Genomic DNA, 20238 nt, shown 5'->3' on the forward strand with positions numbered 1-20238 from the left:
TCCTCTTTTCTCCCTGGTCTTGTTCTGTTCCCTCTGTTTCTTCTTTTCTTCCTTTGGTACTTTCTGATAGTGCACGGATGACAGGCTACGCCCCCCACTAGTTGAGGGCTTGGTACTGGGGTCGGGGTCGGGGGCCGTCCTCCCCCAGGGGCGCAGTATGTTCCCGTAGGGGCGCCGGGGGGGGGTTCGGGCCCGGACCGCCTGCCCTTTAGTGTAATATGGAGGGGGCGCTGTCTCTATGTTTTCGCTTCATTTGCTGGATGACCAGCCTGAGCATACAATGTCTTGTACTGATTTGTTGGTTTCTCATTTTTGCTATTGTGACTTTCTGAATTGGCACCGCTGTATTTTATGTATTCCGTGCAGTTTAATGTCTTTAAAGAATATGGTTGAGCCATGTCGGCTCTTTTGTGCGCTGTAAACTCTTTTTCTCACAAAACTCAATAAAAACCATTGAAACTTAAATTGACCCTCAGGGTCTAACACAGAATGTAAACAGGTAAATTGCACACCTTTCTGAACAAGCACACAGACCCCCTAGAGTAACTAGAATAAACAGAATGGCATTCATAACTGAACATACTGGGTGCAAAGTTATACATGCTGGCAGGAGCCACATGGGTCTCCTGGAGACACACAATGTCAGCCTGCAACCTTTTAATGTTCCGGAGAACCACAGTTCTTTTAGTGGGGTTGTTGAGGCCCCTGACATTCCAGGAGAGTACACAAAGCGTATCAGCCATGGGTAAGACTAAGGCATAGTCCCAGAGGAGAAACTGCAGTGGGAGACCTGCGCGGCGAGCGGGGGCTCTGACAGCCGCCGCATCTCCCATGTATTGGCAGTGAGGTAGTCAGGGCCCATGATATTGACACAGTCCAGGCATGGAAAAGGGAAGTCTCACTCCACAGCCGCAAAAACGCACACAGCAAGAATGGGCAGGACCATGTATCTGCGTTGCAGGGATTCACACGTGAGAATAAATGTAATCCGTTTGCCACGTGAAGAGGACGAGGGAAGTCATAAGGATGCGTCCAACTAGGACCAAAAGTTTTTAGGGTCCATATAGTTTTAAAGTTCGACATCCTAATAGAAGGCCTTACATTTATATCTATACATACCTCTGTAGTTTTTTATACATATGTACTTTTCACATTTTTTTTTTTAGACATTTTTTTTTTTAGATTTCACATATAACCTTTCCGAAACAATTTTTTCCATACTAAGAATTTTGCGGTCCTATATGAACACCATGTAAATGAAATTACTGCTCAATATCCCTATCCTTACTTATACTTTCTTTCATTACACTAAAGGATTGAGATTTATGTACTTATAAGATACTTGATTTACATATGTTTGTTGGTTATGAAAAGATATGCATCTGTCTAAATTTAAGACTATTTATTGAATGGGTTATGAATAGATATGTATTTGTCAATATTATTTACTGTACAAAAGGTTATATGGCCACAGGAATACTTTAAATTTTAGACTTTTACATAATTTTATTATTTGTGAGTATACATGATTTACCACACAATCACCTCAAATTTAATTGGTCTTACTTCTTACATTGTCCCGTATATTATCCTTATTTTATCCATATATATTTATAATTCCCCGGTTATTAATATTGAACTAACATTTTATTAAATAATTAACTCGTGCCTATAAAACATTAAAAGATTTACCTCCCACCATGCTCTATTAAATTCATAACACTTAACCTTAAATATCGAGTTCATATCCATATCCAAGAGATTTTTTAGCATTTTTTTAAGAACATATAAATTACTTCCAATGAAATTTTATAATATACCAAATATTCCTCTTACTTATCAACATTTGTTCCTCCTCAATTTTAAACCAATTATATAATTTTTAATTTAATAAAAGATTCTCTTCGCCTGACAACGAGTGAAAGGTTATAGTTGAACGTACTAGCGCGATTTGCTGGAGTTCCGTACCATTTACATATCAGTTCTCTGCCTAGCAACTAATGATCAAACTCTTTAATTTTTACCCATTGGCGAACGAACTGAAAAGGTCGGTACTCAGTTTTCCTTATAACTTTGCATATACGGATTCTGCCCAGCAACTAATGACGCACTGTCACATTATTTCTATTGGATGATACATTCCGGTTGCCAGGTAACCTTTTGGTATATATTCAGCGGAACTCACATAACCTCACGCTGCTCCTGATGACATCAGTGTTGATGACGAAACGCGTAGAGCGTAGGTACGTCAGTTCCGCCCGAGTGTATTCGAGAGATGCATAACCGGTTGGTGAGGCGCACGGTGTCCCGGAAGTGCCGCTGAACGAGGGTTTTGCGGCCCCTACTCACCTACGGTCACTACAATTTGGTTTTAAATGTGAGTACTTTTGATATTTGTTAATAAATGCAACGATTTCAAACGGTACATCACTATATAGAGGTTTTTTTCTTCATACCATCGGACATCTATATACCATTTGGAGTGTTGCCTGAGATGACATATCGTTGTTAAACATATCTATGGGAGAGAGAAAGTAGGACTAATCCCAGGAGGAGTGGAGACTGTAACCGGGTTTGGCTGAGGGATCCACCCTAAGGTTCCAACACTGGTTACCTCTGTATGGGTGCCGCTCTCTGGTGAGTGCGGGAATTATTGAGAGGGGAGCACCGATTTCCTCACCCAGCATCCACGTTCTGAAGCCACCTCTGGGATACACTTTTCTCCTTTAAGAAGGACTGTTTTTATCTCTGCGGTTTATTATAATTATTTCACCTATGGACTTTTTTCGGATACTAAATTAACTTATATGGACTTTTTTACTGGATCACATATATTGATTTAATTATATACACGTATTAATTTTTCGATTCACTATATATCACTGGTTTATTGATATTTGTTTTTTTTGGATTTTATATCACTATTTGAGTATTATCTTACACACCTCTATTTTAATTAAGTAATTTATTCACGTGGTATCAAATAATCTATATTTATTTATATATATTCATCTATTTTTCACTTGGGATACTTCTAAATTTTTATTAGTCACATAGCACCACCACTGCCACGTACAACTGCATTTTAGTTTTATGCTCCTTTAACTGTCACCAGTCACTTTAATCTTGCACTACACCACTCATATGTATTTTTATCAGAGTTTATTTCATCACTGTATGAATTTTTATCTATTGATCTAGTGCAATTATCCTTATTTATTTGGTGTTTATCAACAACACCGTCTATTAATTGCATTGAATTGTCTGCATTTATTTGGTGTTTATAGAGAACACATTTCTCCCATTGATTTATTTACATAATTTGGCAGCGCCAACTTACCCTACCCCTTCGCAAAGTAATACATGCTTGCAGGAGCCACATGGGTCTCCTGGAGACACACAATGTCAGCCTGCAACCTTTTAATGTTCCGGAGAACCACAGTTCTTTTAGCGGGGTTGTTGAGGCCCCTGACATTCCAGGAGAGTACACAAAGCGTATCAGCCATGGGTAAGACTAAGGCATAGTCCCAGAGGAGAAACTGCAGTGGGAGACCTGCGCGGCGAGCAGGGGGCTCTGACAGCCGCCGCATCTCCCATGTATTGGCAGTGAGGTAGTCAGGGCCCATGATATTGACACAGTCCAGGCATGGAAAAGGGAAGTCTCACTCCACAGCCGCAAAAACGCACACAGCAAGAATGGGCAGGACCATGTATCTGCGTTGCAGGGATTCACACGTGAGAATAAATGTAATCCAGTGAAGACAAACTCAGAAGGGCAAAAGGGACACGGGGGGGGGGGGGTCACGTGAAGAGGAGGAGGGAAGTCATAAGGATGCGTTCCAACTAGGACCAAAAGGGGGAAACCAGTGAGGGATTACAGCTGGTAAAGCAATCTCCTCAAGAACCACGAGCAGTTCCAAACGCATAGCAGTAGTCGTGGTAGGGTGGCATCCGCCTGCCCAGGAGTGTGGAGGAAATAGCCCCCCTCAATCATAAGGGGGGAGCAACGTTAAATGTAAAGGACAAAAGAGAAATGTTCACGATGCCCCACGCCTAGGAGAGGGGGCAGCTCTCAACGCTCTGCCATTAGCATCCAGCCATTGGGCCGCTGCAGCGGGTTTGTCAAAAAATAAGACTTCATCTCTTGCAACAACTCTAAGCTTGGAAGGATACAGCATAGCATATTGGAGTTTGAGATCTCTGAGTCTTCTTTTCACATCCCCGAACTTAGCTCTCTGTTTCTGCACCTCCGCAGAGTAGTCCGGGAACAGGGAGATTTTAGCATCATCAAGGACCAGTTTCCCCTGCATACCTGTAGCCTTAGAGAGGATGGTGTCTCTATCCTTGTAGTTGAGAAGTTTGAATATGAAGGTGCGAGGGGGGGGCACCAGTAGGAAGCGGGCACATGGGGACTCTGTGAGCCCGCTCCACTGAAAACCTGGGAGTAAAGGAGTCTTGCCCAAAAGGTGGAAATGAGCCAGTGTTCAATAAAGGCAACAGGATTCTTCCCCTCTGCTCTTTCTGGGATACCAATCGCCCTTACATTACTCCTTCTCATCCTGTTCTCCAGGTCGTCCAGTCTGGCAGCTTGCTGTGCAGACAGTAGAGCAGTGTGTTTGACCTCTCTCTGCAGGGGAATCATGTCATCCTCCAGGGAGCTAACCCGGCCCTCCACAGCAGATGTTCTCTCCCTCAACTTCTGCATGTCATGCCGTATGAAAGATTTCAGCTTTCACCCCCTTCAATTCAGCAGTGAGGGCTGTAATAGAGGTGTTACAAGTGTTCACAGCCACATAACGTCTCTGAGGGTGGGCTCGGTGTCAGGAGAGGGTGAGGATTGCAGCCGGGCCTGGTCTGTGGAGGCCGGTTCCCAATCATGGAGCTGCCCAGAGATGTCACCCAGAGGCACCGTGTCATCCGCATCTGAAGGAGAACCCAGTGATACGCTCGGTGTGGCGCCAGAGGAAGAGGAACGATCCCTCAAAGCCGGCTTAGCAAAGAGCTTCTGAGCAGCCTCCAGGTAAGTCTCTTTATGGGAGATGTGCAACGCGGGAGCGCCATCTTGGGCCTGCCCGGCCACGGCAGTTTTCCCCTCCTTCTGGCGTTTTTGCATGGCGGCGGGAAGTAGGGTGACTCACTGGAGCGTCACGGACGTTCAAAGGTGTTACCGGGTCCGTTCGAGGTAAGTAATGGCGCTTTTCCACTGCATGGAACCGTACCGGTTCGGCACGCTTTTGTGCTTTTCCACTGCTGGTACCGCATGGTATAGGGTCGGAACGGTTCGGTATGGTACGGTATAGGATTGATTTTCCACTGCATTGAACCGAACGGTACGGCTCTGAAAAAACAGTACCTACTCGATTGTGGTTCCAACAGGTACCAAACTGGTACCATATCCCACAATCCTTTGCATGCAGTAACTACTAGCCACTGATTGGTCAGAGAATCCCACCCACCCCGTTGTTATCCCACCCACTTAACTTAGTACTACTTTAGTGGAAAAGCAAACCTATACCGTACCGTACCGAACCGTTCCGACACTATACCATGCAGTACCAGCAGTGGAAAAGCAAACCGGGCCAAGCAGGGCCGAGTAGAGCCGAGCTGGTATTTGCAGTGGAAAAGTGCCATAAGGCGTCGGATCAGGCTGGTAGCAGGATAAGAAGCAGGAGTCTCGGCGGAGCTATCAGTTCCCACGTCTGCTCACATCCGAGGTTCGGCCACGCCCCCCCCCAAAATCATGTTATTTTAATACACATGTAAATTGGTAGGTTTAGTTCCTCTTTTATGTAGATGTAAATAGTCCCTAAAGTTTGGCAACCCTGGATTTCCTACTCAAGACCTACAGATTGCCAGACTATTATTAGCTAACTAAACACTAGAGGTTTTCTGGGCTCTTATGCCCACCCCCTTTGTACTCCTACGTCTGTTATATTGCTATGTCCTTTGGATAAACTCAAGAAAACTTCCCAGAGAACTCTCTCTGTGTGCATATGTATGTCAATGTTATAATGATCCATAAATACAGTACTTATTTTTTGGATTATCAATGAACATACCATCTGCCATAGGCCTCATGTACGCTGAGCATTTAGCTGCGGGCGGATGGCATAGGTGTCCAGCCCAGCCCTGCTGCTGGCAGCCTGACTATATCGATGCTATAGACTTCTTGCATTACGGGCATTTATGCCTGGGCACATACTGCTCGAGAAGTACGTACCAGTAGGCGCCCCATCCAGTAGCAACAGCTGTCAGCCTCTCACAATTTGACAGGCTTGCCTCCAGCTGGGCTAGACGGGGCACCTGTGCCATCTGACTATGCCTAAAAGCCAGAGCTCCATGCACCAGGGCTAAATGCTCAGCATATGTGGGGGCCTTAAAAATGGCACCCCCTAAGTGCATGACATTTAGTTTGCAAAAACAATTTGTGTTTTTTTTTTAGATAGAGATGCACTGAAACATATGAGCCGAAAATTGTGTTATCGGCATTTTGCCGATAAGAGAAAAAGGTGCGATAATGGAGCTGAAAACACACATCGATTAATACTGTGCTTATGGTTTGTTTTTCATAGGTAATGTGACTCAAAAACTGCATCAAAAACGTAACACGGGCGCGTTATTAATGCGTTCTTGTTGCTTTTCAACAGGAGTGCGTTTTTTGGTACTTCTTTTTTTTTTAACTGCCTAAATATTAAGCAAGCACAATTTTTAACACCACAGCGGAAGCGCAACAGACCAGTATGAACACATACATAGAATTTAAAGTGATGCATTTTTCTTCAGCTTTTTTTGCGCTAAGGGTGCGGATAATGGCTGACAAATTAATTTAAATTCGTAATATTAAATTTAAAAGTTGAATATAATACAATGATATATAAATATATCATTTTGTTTTTAGAAACTGTTATTTTCGGTTTTTGGCCAAGTGCATCCTGCATTTTCGGTTTGGTGCACCTCTACTTTTTGAGAACATTGGTTTCACCTTTTTTATTCTCAGTCTTGCCAATTTCTTTCAGTTTCTTTGCAACCACTTTCTGCCTACAAGAATATTCACCAGTGGCAGATGAATGGCATTTCTCAGGGCTGCCTTCCTGACAGTGAAAAAGACTAAACATGCATGTGGATTTGCACAGCTACTTATAGCCTTCCCTGAGGGCATGTGCCTAGGTAACAATGCAGGAGAGCAATTAGAAGGCAGGAACAGAGCGTTGTCACTTTAAAAGGAAGTGCCTGAATCAGGAACATCATGGAAAGATTACCAGGTACTTTATTGACAATGATAGATGTAAAATGTAACTAGAATACATTTCCAAAATTCCCTGAGACTTTTGGTGATTGGGATTTAAAGAATATTTAAACCCAACACTTCATATTCCTGATATGAGGCTAATTCACTATGTACTTGTATGAGAAATGATCCTGTTCTCTTTGTATTGCTTCCTTTGTGTGAAATACCTGATGTTCCTGCCTGTCCCTCTGCTTTTCTATTAAAAACTGACCACACTAAGCAGGAGAATACACTGTGGTCAGTTCTCTAACAGTGCTGGGAACCTCTCCTCCAGTAATCAAACATCCTGATAAGCCTGCTCTCCTCCAATGATCAGACTTATCCTGACCCCCCCCCCCCCCCCCCCACTACACAGCCTTTTACACTGGGCAAGATCAGTTTACTGCTTCCTCTCCTCCCCCAGCTCTTATGTCACTTAGAACAGAGGTAATGTGATAACTCTTAACTAAAAAAAAAAAAAAAAGTGGTAAAAAAGGTATTTATATCTATACACAAATGTTTTGCCTTTCATTTCTATTTTAAACTGAATGGGTTGTTTTATAAGGTGATCGTTTACAATCACTTTAGCCACTTCCTTGCCGGCCACAAGTGTATATACATCGCGGTAGGGAAGCGGTGATACCGGGATCATGGTTGAGGCTACAAGCAGCGATTTTCTTTTATGTAAAAGTAATCTGAGCGGCTGGGCAGCAGCTGAAATACTTTGATGGGTGTCGGAAAGGGGTCCCACCCCCTTCCTGCTGCCATCACCACCTTCACTGGGCTCTCCCAAGCGATCAGGAAGCCCAGTAACGATGTGACCGACGGCATCCAGCTCTGGACTCACAGTGAGAGGAACTGAAGTTGTTCCTCCCACTGTGTGATGTCAGAACCTGAAAGTACTGAAACTACTTTGTCGCTTTCAGCTCTTTGTTTGCTGGCCGCATAGCGACCAGTGAAGCAGCTGAACTGTGTCTGATCAGCTGCATTAGAGCCCATAGGAGAAATAGGCGATCTCTCTATAAACAGTACCTATCACTGCTGTAGTGGTCACAAGGGATGTTTACATTCCTTTTAACAGCAATAAAAGTAATCCATTTTTTTTTTTTTTACCAGTTCTGATCGGAAAGGATTTGCCCCCTTAATGACCAGGCCATTTTTTTCGACACGGAACTGTGTTACTTTAACGGAAAATTGCCCAGGCGTACAACGCTGTACCGAAAAAAAAATGATGTCCTTTTTTTTGCCACAAATAGAGCTTTCTTTTGGCGTTATTTGATCACCTCTGCGATCTTGATTTTTTGCGTTATAAACAAAAAAAGAGTGACAATTCTGAAAAAAAAAACAATATTTTTCATATTCTGCTATATACCATTCTCCAAAAAAAAACATATGTAAAAATCAAAACTTTTCATCCTTTTAGGCCAATTTTCATTCTGCTACATATTTTTGGTAAAAAAAACCCCAAAAAAATAAAATCGCAATAAGCGTATTTTAACTGGTCTGCACAAAAGTTATCGCGTCTACAAACTTGGGGAAAGTTTTATGTAATTTTTATTTATTTTTTGTGTTTACTAGTAATGGCAGTGATCTGCGATTTTTTAGCGGGACTGCGACATTGCGGCAGACAGATCGGACCCCTGACATTTTTGGGGGGACCAGTGACATTGCTACAGTAATCAGTGCTAAAAATATGCACTGTTACTGTAATAATGACACTGGCAGGGAAGGGGTTAACCTACGGGTGAACAAAGGGTTAAGTGTGAGCCTAGGGGAGTGTTTTCTAAATGTATGGGGGATGGGCTTGTGAAATAGCCCCAGAGACCTGTGATCCTATACGTATAGCAGGATCACAGGCGCGCTGTGATCATTTCAGAGAGAACAGTCAGCCGCCGGCCCCGTGCATGGGCAACCCCGCTGTCTAGTGGCGGCGGAAGCGCGCCGGGGGGGCGCTCACAGGCGCGCTGTGATCATTTCAGAGAGAACAGTCAGCCGCCGGCCCCGTGCATGGGCAACCCCGCTGTCTAGTGGCGGCGGAAGCGCGCCGGGGGGGCGCTCACTCCCTAGCACCACGTGCGCGACTGACATAGAGCTACGTCGTTTTGCGCAACCGAGCCAGCCTGCGGCAGTAAAACTATGGCGGGCGGACGGCAAGTGGTTAAGAAACCGTGTAAAAAAAAATAAAAAATAAAAAAATAAAACTGATTTTCTAAATGCCCCTGTCCTCACACCCAGTGGCGAACGCACACGTCGATCCCGCAAGCATATGTAAACAGTGATCGCACTACACATGTGAGGTATTACCACGAATGGTAGAGTGAGAGCAATAATTCTAGCACCAGATCTCCTGTGTACATCTAAACAGGTAGCCTGCAAAGACTTTTAAAGCATCACCTATGGATAATTTAAAGCACCGTAGTTTGTTCTCATTCCATGAGTGTGCGCAATTTTAAAGCGTGACATGTATGGTATCCATTTACTCGGTGTAACATTATCTTTTAGATTTTACGAAAAATATTGGTATTATATTGTGTTTGTGTTTACTAAAATTCATTAACAAATTGCGTTTGAAAAACCGTGGCACAAATACTGTGTGACATAAAATATTGCAACACCCACCATTTTAGGACCATATCTTAAAAAAAATACATATACACACGTCACTATACCAGTGACCAGTATATATAAAATGTTTGGGGGATCTAAGTAATTTTGTAGCAAAAAAAGGATACATTTTACATGTAGGAGAGACGTGTCAGAATTGGCTTGGGAAGCAAGTACAGTAGTACATTTCTGCCCACAGTTGGGCTTTAATTACATTTTGGACAGTGCAAAGTATGCAAATTATGTTTTCCCATCATTACTGTAAAAAAAAAAAAAAAAAAAGCACTTTTGACCCCAGTACCTTGATCCCAGGTACTAACATCTCAAGCTCACAATTTCCTGTTAGAAAAGTGGATTTCCTGCCCTGTGGACTGGTCACTTTTCCCTGACTGTGATCTCTTTGGTGACCAGTCCCCTACTGCCCTGAAGCTGATGTGAGAGGACCCCACCACTGGAAGTGTCCACATCACACAGGCATGTAGTCACCCAAAGGAGACACCTGCTTCATGTAAACAGGAGAGAAGACTTGGGACCCAAACATCACGTGACCTAGGCTTTATTTGTTACAGGTACTTGTATAACACTGTCAATTTACGCAGCACTTCACATACACTGTATATTGTACATTCACAGCATTCCCTGCCCTCAAGGAGCTTACAATCTAAGGTCCCTAACTCACAATTATACACTGAACAAAATTATAAATGCAACACTTTTTGTTTTTTGTGTTTTGCCCCCATTTTTCATGAGCTGAACTCCAAGATCTAAGACTTTAGTACACTAAAGGCCCATTTCTCTAAAATATTGTTCACAAATCTGTCTATGTCGGTGTTAGTGAGCACTTCTCCTTTGCTGAGATCCATCCACCTCACAGGTGTGGCAAATCAAGATACTGATTAGACAGCATAACTATTGCACAGGTGTGCCTTAGGCTGGCCACAATAAAAGGCTACTCTAAAATGTGCAGTTTTAGCACACAGTACAATGCAAGTTTTAAGGGAGCGTGCAATTGGCATGCTGACTGCAGGAATGTCCACCAGAGCTTTTGCCAGTGAATTGAATGTTTATTTCTCTACCATAAGCCGTTTCAGAGAATTTGGCAGTACATCCAACCGGCCTCACAACCGCAGACCGCGTGTAACCACACCAGCCCAGGACCTCCACATCCAGTATCTTCACCTCCAAGATCATCTGAGACCAGCCACCCGGACAGCTGCTGCAACAATTTGTTTGCATTACCAAAGAATTTCTGCACAAACTGTCCCAGGGAAGCTCATCTGAAAACTTGTCATCCTCATCGGGGTCTCGACCTGACTGCAGCTCGTTGTAACCGACTTGATGAGCAAATGCTCACATTCTATGGCGTCTGGCACTGCAAAGGTGTTCTCTTCACGGATGAATCCCAGTTTTCACTGTACAGGGCAGATTGCAGACAGAGTGTATGGCGTCGTGTGGATGAGCACTGCTGATGTCAATGTTGTGGATCGAGTGGCCCATGGTGGCGGTGGGGTTATGGTATAGGCAGGCGTAGGTTATGGACAACGAACACAGGTGCATTTTATTGATGGCATTTTGAATGCACAGATACCATGAGGAGACCCTGAGGCCCATTGTTGTGCCATTCATCCACGACCATCACCTCATGTTGAAGCATGATAATGCACGGCCCCATGTTGCAAGGATCTGTACACAATTCCTGGAAGCTGAAAACATCCCAGTTCTTGCATGGCCAGCATACTCACCGGACATATAACCCATTGAGCATGTTTGGGATGCTCCGGATCGGCATATACAACAGCGTGTTCCAGGTCCTGCCAATATCCAGCAACTTTGTACAGCCATTGAAGAGGAGTGGACCAACATTCCACAGGCCACAATCAACAACCTGATCAACTCTATGCGAATGAGATGTGTAGAACTGCGTGAGACAAATGGTGGTCACACCAGATACTGACTGGTTTCGGACCCCCCAATACAGTAAAACTGCACATTTTAGAGTGGCCTTTTATTGTGGCCAGCCTAAGGCACACCTGTGCAATAATCATACTGTCTAATCAGAATCTTGATATACCACACCTGTGAGGTGGATGGATTAACTCGGCAAAGGAGAGTCTTGGAGCTTTGAGTTAAACACATGAAAAATGGGGGCAAAAACAAAAGTGTTGTATTTATAAATTTTGTTCAGTGTGCTTACCTGCTCTGTATAATGGTTTTGCACAGAGCAGCCCTGATTCTCCTTTTCTGGGGTCCCCCACTGATGTTTCTGGCTCCTCCTGCCTTCGGAGTGCCCCAATAGCAAGCTGCAAAGTATAGTATAGAGTGCCCCTATAGCAAGCTGCAAAGTATAGTATAGAGTGCCCCTATAGCAAGGTAAAAAAAACTTCTGCCTTTAGAACCACCCACTTCCTGCCCAGGACTACATGTCCCATGAGGCATTGCTCCTCACACATTTATATTCACAAGTTGTCAGGCACTTACTGACATGTATGGAAGGTGTACTGAGCTGTATGTGTGCTACACTGTGTCTTCTGACATGTATGGACGATGTACTGAGCTGCATGTGTGCTGCACTGTGTCTTCTGACATGTATGGACGATGTACTGAGCTGCATGTGTGCTGCACTGTGTCTTCTGACATGTATGGACGATGTACTGAGCTGCATGTGTGCTGCACTGTGTCTTCTGACATGTATGGACGATGTACTGAGCTGCATGTGTGCATCACTGTATTTCCTGATATGTAAACAAATAATGTATTCTGTATGCAGACCAACTAATCAGTTATGGAAATAGTTGACAACTATTTTCATAATCGATTAGTTGTTTCGACCCTGCTAAAAATTGCCCAGAAATGTATACAAGCCAGCGGGTGAATCAAGCATGCCTATTAGTTACACAAAGCCACAGGTCATAGTGCACCATTTCAACCTTCCAGCCACCAGCATCCTAACAACCATTGATGTCATCAGTGTGGATAAGAAGGGTGTTGATCACCTGCACAGCATCCTTGTTTGACCCTCCCCTGCCCCTCTCCGTCAACACTGGGGTCACATTAGCTGAGTGATTCAGAGAAACTTAGAGGGAAGGGAAACATTAGAATACTAGTCGGTACTAGTGTGCAAAAGTGTGTTTGCTTTGTAAGAATAAATTACTTCCAATGTTGGGTGACCTATATGTATCGATGCTGCCGCATTGTGTAAAACTATTAGAATCATTTTTACATTTTAGAATGGGGTGCTTTGAGACCCTCCATGATTTTAAAGGGCGCTTTGAGTCTCTCCAAAATTTTAAAGGGCACTTTGAGACTCTCCATAGTTTTAAAAGGGAGCTTTGAGACTCTCCATAGTTTTAAAGGGAGCTTTGAGACTCTCCATAGTTTTAAAGGGAGCTTTGAGACTCTCCATAGTTTTAAAGGGAGCTTTGAGACTCTCCATAGTTTTAAAGGGAGCTTTGAGACTCTCCATAGTTTTAAAGGGAGCTTTGAGACTCTCCATAGTTTTAAAGGGGGCTTTGAGACTCTCCATAGTTTTAAAGGGGGCTTTGGGACTCTCCATAGTTTTAAAGGGGGCTTTGAAACTCTCCATAGTTTTAAAGGGGGCTTTGAGACTCTCCATAGTTTTAAAGGGAGCTTTGAGACTCTCCATAGTTTTAAAGGGGCCTTTGAGACTGTCCTAGAGCTGCACAATTCTGGAAAAAATGACACAATTTTTTTCTCGGCCTAACATCTTTCACATTATACAAAAAAAAGTGAGCCAACTTTACTTTTCATTTATTTTAATTCATTTTTTTTAATTTTTCCCAAAAATTGCTTTTGAAAGAACGCAACGCAAATACAGTGCGACATAAAAAATTGCAACGACCGCCATTTTATTCTCTAAGGTCTCTGCTAAAAAAAATATATATAAATATATATATACACACACAGTATATATAAATAATATTTGGGGGTTCTATGTAATTTTCTAGCAAAAAAAATACTGATTTTAACTTGTAAGCAACAAATGTCAAAAAAGGCTTAGTCTTTAAATGAGTTGCAAAGTCAGAAGGTTTTCTATCTTAATGCATTCTATGCATTAAGATAAAAAAGCTTTTGGGTGTAGCAGCCCCCCCAATACTTACCTGAGGACATCTCTTCCCAGTGATGTCCACAAGTCCTTCGGACGCCCAAGACTCTCTCTCTCCTGATTGGCTGAGACTGGCTGAGACACAGCCGCAAGTGCTCCCGCAGCTGTCAAAGTTAGTACTCTATTCAGGAGAGAAAGGGGGTGGGGCTGAATGGCAGCTCCATGTCTGAATGGACACACGGAGCTGCAACTCAGCTCGGGTGCCCCCATAGCAAGCTGCTTGCTGTGGGGGCACTCATTAGGAGGGAGGGGCCAGGAGCAGGAACGAGGGACCCGGGGATGATCTGGGCTGTCCTGTCCAAAACCAACTGCACAGAGGAGGTAAGTATAACATGTTTGTTTTATTTTTATTTTATTTTTTTTTAAAACAAGAGACTTTACAATAACTTTAAGAGCCCATTCACACTAGCGCGACTTGTCAGCCTGACAAGTTGCGGTATGTCGCGGTCCATTGAGTAGTACAGGGCCCGTTCTAATAGGAGCGACACAAGTCGCTCCGACTTAGAAAAAGGGTCCTGTACTACTTGGGGCGACCTCGGAGCGACTTGCATAGACTTCCATTATGTGAAGTCCCTGCAAGTCGCGCCGAAGTCGTGGTGCACAGCGGTGCATGCGACTTCACAGGTCGCCCCCCGAAGTCAGATCGCCTCAGTGTGAACCGACTCTCAGTGGGTAAAACTAACCACATTTACAAACTGAAGTTCATCCCTCTAAAAGATCTAAAAAAAAAAACAAATGATACAAATGATGTTTCTTTTTATCTCAGCATAAGCAATGTTGTGATAAACTTTTCCGGCTGCCTTTTTTTTTTTTTTTTTTTTATAGCTCTGAGCAGAGAACAGCTCTGCACTGAATCATGGAAATGCCATATTGAGACTGTCCGTAATTTTAAAGGGTCCATTGAGACTGTCCGTAATTTTAAAGGGTCCATTGAGACTGTCCATAATTTTAAAGGGTGCGTTGAGACTGTCCGTAATTTTAAAGGGTGCGTTGAGACTGTCCGTAATTTTAAAGGGTGCGTTGAGACTGTCCGTAATTTTAAAGGGTGCTTTGAGACTGTCCGTAATTTTAAAGGGTGAGTTGAGACTGTCCGTAATTTTAAAGGGTGCTTTGAGACTGTCTTTAAATTAAAACAGGGGTCTTCAAACTACGGCCCTCCAGTAGTTCAGGAACTACCATTCCCATCATGCCTAGTCAAGTCTGTGAATGTCAGAGTTTTACAAAGCCTCATAGGACGTGTAGTTCTACAACAGCTGGAGGGGCTGTAGTTTGAGGATCCCTAGTTTAAAGGGTGCCTTGACTGAAATAAGGTTGAAAAAACATGCTTTATTTCTTTCTAGAGTTGGGCTTTGGGACATGTTCACATCTGCAAACATCACCAATGCAATCTGCCTCATATCCATTCAGTTTAGTGACCCCCACAGCAACATTTTGCTGTGCGCTGAATAAAACAGGACAAGTAGTGTGTGCGGTTCCGACACTATAACGTGTCATACATAAACAGTAAAGAAATGAGGGGGTTAAGCAATGCATTGCACAGTAAAATCACATTACAGTGCAAGTTGAGGAACCCATGTCGCTGCATACATGCACTATGGTGTGAATGAGCCCCAACGCCTTACATGAAACCAGGGAATTTACTTAGAAATCTAATGCCAGAGCCATCCATCTTCTAGTTTAGGAGATGAGAGGATGATGACTGGTGTGTTCTGATAAGCTGTGATGAAGTATAAGAGAATACTTTATAAGTGAGCCCTCACTAGACACATAGGAGAAGCTCTAGATTTACTCAGTCTCCAGCATATGGCCGGATCAGGATCCCTGTGCAGTCACAAGGCTCCGCACCCACACACAAACACTGATAGGGATGTAGTACCCCGGTAACAGCACACCATTGACTAGAGTGTTCCGAGCTCCCACGATCACTCAGTGTATGATCTGTACACACACACAGGTCCTGATCACACGATCCTTCATATACGCACACCACAGGCTTCCTGCCCTGCTCTGCTCTCTCTGCCTTTACTCAGACCGCCGTCCATATCCCCAATCTTACCTTCTTAGGTTCAGCACTGGCCGAGAGTCTAGACTGCAGCTTCTCCACAACTTCCATCACGGATTCCGCCATCTTTAGTACTGGCAGGCAAGCACACCGGAAGTTATATTTAATCCACATTCCCCAGCATCGCCAGCTATCCAAGTTAATGGCACCGGAACTTGCAACGTGACGTGTCTGATCCAAGACTTGCTGGGAAGGCGTGCAGGCTGCCATATTTAGTACTGGCGAAACGCCCCCTAGCCTTTTCATTGACAGAAAGCATTAAAGCGAACCTGTTTTAACTTTTTTATTTTAAACACAGCTGCTTTGGCAGGGAGCCTTGTTACTTGATAGACTTGGGCATGAATGTTCTCACTGAAGAGGAGGTGGCAGCCTGTTTAACACTTTTTTTTTTTTTTTTAATATACACACACACAGCTTCATTCATTGCTAGCCAAAAAGTAGATCTTGTATTATGTGATTTTTTTTTTTCAGAACTTGGAAAAACGACATTTCTGTCTAAGAATGAAACCGTATCTTCTACCTCTAGGCATTCTGATGCAAGATCAAGATCATTTTTAGGAGCTTGCTTGCCAGCTAATCTAAGGTTGAAGTTTTATTTATGAACCTTTAAGTTTACCTTAAAAATAAAAGTAAATAAACATGCATTTTCTTTTTAGTGTCAGTTCACGCTATGGTGACACGACTTCAGGGCGACTTGAAGTAGCCGTGCACCGCGACTTTGGCGCTGCTTGCACCGAATTCACATAATGGAAGTCAATGAAAGTCGTTCCGGCGTTACCCAAAAGTAGTGCAGGAACTTTTTTCTAAGTCGGAGCGACTTGAGCCACTCCTATTAGAACGGTTCCAATTGCACAGAATGGAGCACGACTTGTCAGGCCACCAAGTCGCCTGACAAGTCGGTACAGTGTGAACCGGCAGGGGCAAAATCTCTGCAAATCTCCCCACAATCTCAAAACAGCTCTATAATCATAAAACCTTCAGGTGCCATTCATTTTCAATGGTACCTAAAACGTGTTGCAGTTTTGTTGAAATTATCGGAGCAAACCATAACACAAAGCTCATCACCCAAAAAAGGAGCAGGAGCTTCTTTTGGGTGACAAGCTTCAAGCAGAGCAGGTTTGCTGTGCAATAACCACAAAACCGCACTGCATTTTAGGCTCCATTGAAAATGAAAGGCACCTAAACATGCAATTTGCAAATGCAGTACTATTTGAGATCAAGGTCATAATTCGCAGATATTCTGCCCAAGATCACAAATCATGAATGGATCCTGTAAATCATTGCACCCACAATCTGTGGATAACAGATGCACCATTGGGCACCTACACATTTTTCCTCCAGCTCTCCAGGCATACCGTGATATGGATTGCCAGTTGAAGGCCTGGAGGAGCATTTAATGAACAAGTGTGCCGATTACCACACTAAGAACTACAAGCCATACCTGTAGTAGTGGAAAACAGGACTTGTAATTATTCATTCAGATTCCTGTGAATGACTGCTGTGCAGGAGGCGCACCACCACATAGCCATTGCAATTTAAATGCAACAGAAGCTGTGGGGGGGGGGGGGGGGGGGGGGGAGGTACCCCGCCTGCTGGCAGAAAGGGGAAGCATTTGCACCAGGTTACATCCCAAATACAGGCATACCTGGTAACAAAAAGGTAGACTAAAGGCCCGCCCATACACACAATAAGAAAATCTGTAGGGAAAATTCTTCAGACGGCCGATCTGTCGATTTTCGGATCGTTAGCATGGTGCTTTTAGACAGCCGACTCCCGACTTTTTGGCTGACCAAATCCTGATGTGCAGGCTAATTTTTGTCATCCGTCAAAACCACGTCCGATTTTCGTCTCATCAGTACAGATTGACGGAAAATAAATCTTAAGAACAAGACTAGGCATGCTCAGAGACAAAAGAACACATACAAAACAATCCAGCACAACATCACTTCTGAAGTAGAATTCTGTCGTACGGGAAAATTCGTATGAAAAAAAAAACCTCTTCACTTTCCACATCAGACTAGCATGCCACAAAAAACAGACGACAGATCTTTTGATAATCTGATCGTGTGTACGGGGCTTTAACCTTTACCAGCTAAGGCTAGAAAAACATTGAGCCTATTTTGCCAGTTCCTAATGAGCCACCCAAAAGTCTCCGTGGATGGCCCTGTAGTACCATCTCCTCAAACATCAACTGAACAGCTAGTGCATTCAATCAGATATAGGAACTGTATTTTGAGAGGTGTGAATGATAAATATATCACTTTTAGATTTCCCAGCCTCTGAGCTGAATGGAAGAGTCAGATTCCTCCATCCACACATGGACAGAGGAATCTCCACTGCCAGATATTGCATTCAGACAGCAGCATAAATACTGAAAAAGGATGCAGTCACGGTTTAAAAAAAAAAAAAATCAGACGAGCCAGTAAAAGTGTTTCATCAACTGTCAACAGGAATTGACAAGTTCAAGCTGTGTAAGGCTAACTTTCATCTTGCCTGCAGGAACCACACCCCCACCTCACAAAAATAATTTGTTTTACTGCAGTTAAGGGTGCAGCAGCTGTCTGAATACCTGATCAGTGGTTGCATCTGATGGATGCAGCCACCACTTTGCAAAGAATTTTTCACCCTGGCTCAGGCACAAGCCAAAATTAGGCAAGAATGGATGCCTAGCCTAAGTATTCAGCAGCAAGCTTTGCTCTTTAAAGAGACACTTAAAGTATTAAACCTCTTTACAGGAGATCTGTGCCTCTAAAATGCAACAAACCATTACCACAAAAAACTTGGTAAAAAAGTGCAATTTTAGTGTAAGCTTTAGCAGAAGACTGGTGTGAGCTTGAGACTTCTCTGGAAAAAAAACCTTACCTGTGCCTTCTGGGAAATTTTTATTTTAATAGTGTACATTGTATTTGCATGACGCACACCATGCAAGGAATTGGATGGGAATGGTATGCTGCATCTGTTAGAATGACAACCCCGAGTACACATGTGCAGCAGGTTTATAAGTGGGCACACAATGGCAGAAGAGTGTCAGGAATCCAGAGGATAAAAGCAGCTAGACCCAATAACTGTTCTATTCCTTAAGTACTGGAGAGCAAACATCAAGGCAAGTCTGCAAATATAAAAAGCATAAACATACTTGCACTATATGGTATGAGCAATGGACCTACATTTCTGCTTTAAGTATGCAAAGCAGGAGCTGGCTGCACTAGTTGCATTCCGTTTTCACAGCATAAGCCCATGCAAACATTTCAGGATGGGAGTCTTAAGACTGCCTGTTTGTCAATAGAGGCAAGGAACCACTTCTACGGTTGTGTTTTTCAAACGCATCCCATCATCCATAGGTATACACACACCCAGGAGATGAGATCAGGATCATGGCTGCAGCTACAGCCCTGGTGTCACTTTCCTGTCCGCAATTCTTTACAAAGTAAATGATCCGAGCAGCTATGCTGCCACTCAATCACACTTCTAAGCGCCGCATTTAATACACCAAGTGCGAGGAACTACTGTTGTTCCTCCCCCCTCTGATGTCAGAAACCAGAAGCAAAGGATTGTCACTCCCAGTTATGGTTTGTTTACAAGCCATTACTGGCTTATAAAGCAGCCAAACTGAACTTCATAAAGAGGATCTCTCACAGCACATGCCATCACAAGGGGGGTTGTTAATAAAGTTCAAATTAAAAGAGAGCATTTTGATTTTTTTTGTTCTACAATCACCCCCCCCCCCCCTCCCCATGCTCACACAAGTGCAAACAAGAACACAGGTCCTGCATGCACAACAGGAGGTATCACCACAAATGTCATAGTGAGCAATAATTCTAGCAGACACCCTGTGTATTTCTAAACTGGTAACTTGTAAAGGCTTTTAGCTCATTGTCAGATAAAAAAAAAAAAAAACACTGCAATCGCCACCATATTATTCTCCGGGGACTTTGCTTTCCAGAAAATATTTTTTTTTTTGGGGGGGGGGGGGGGGGGGGTTCTGGGTAATTTAGTAAAAAAAAGCTGATTTTTACGTGTGAGCATGTCAAAATTAGCCAGATGGCAAGTGGTTAAACAAAATACAGCACTTTCCTTGCATTCTGTGCAGTTTAGATTTTAACAAAATGTAAGTGTGGAAATCTGTCCAAATATACAGTAAACCCGATGGAAGGGCACGAGTAATTGAAGCTGAAAGTTAGT

General features: G+C 43.4%; 1 protein-coding gene across 1 annotated transcript in view; it reads right to left on the bottom strand.

Moving 5' to 3' along the window:
• The window catches only part of ELOA (elongin A), a gene marked incomplete at its 5' end in the record, with an annotated part of 60898 nt that extends 44728 nt beyond the window's left edge, over positions 1–16170 (bottom strand). The window contains one exon of the mRNA XM_082248528.1: positions 16051–16170. Within this exon, the coding sequence (XP_082104654.1) occupies positions 16051–16170 (120 nt within the window). The remainder of the gene's footprint in view (positions 1–16050) is intronic.
• Positions 16171–20238: the final 4068 nt, after the last annotated feature.

The sequence above is a fragment of the Pelophylax lessonae genome, assembly GCF_965119305.1.
Source record: "Pelophylax lessonae genome assembly, chromosome: 2".
NCBI classification, from domain to species: domain Eukaryota; kingdom Metazoa; phylum Chordata; class Amphibia; order Anura; family Ranidae; genus Pelophylax; species Pelophylax lessonae.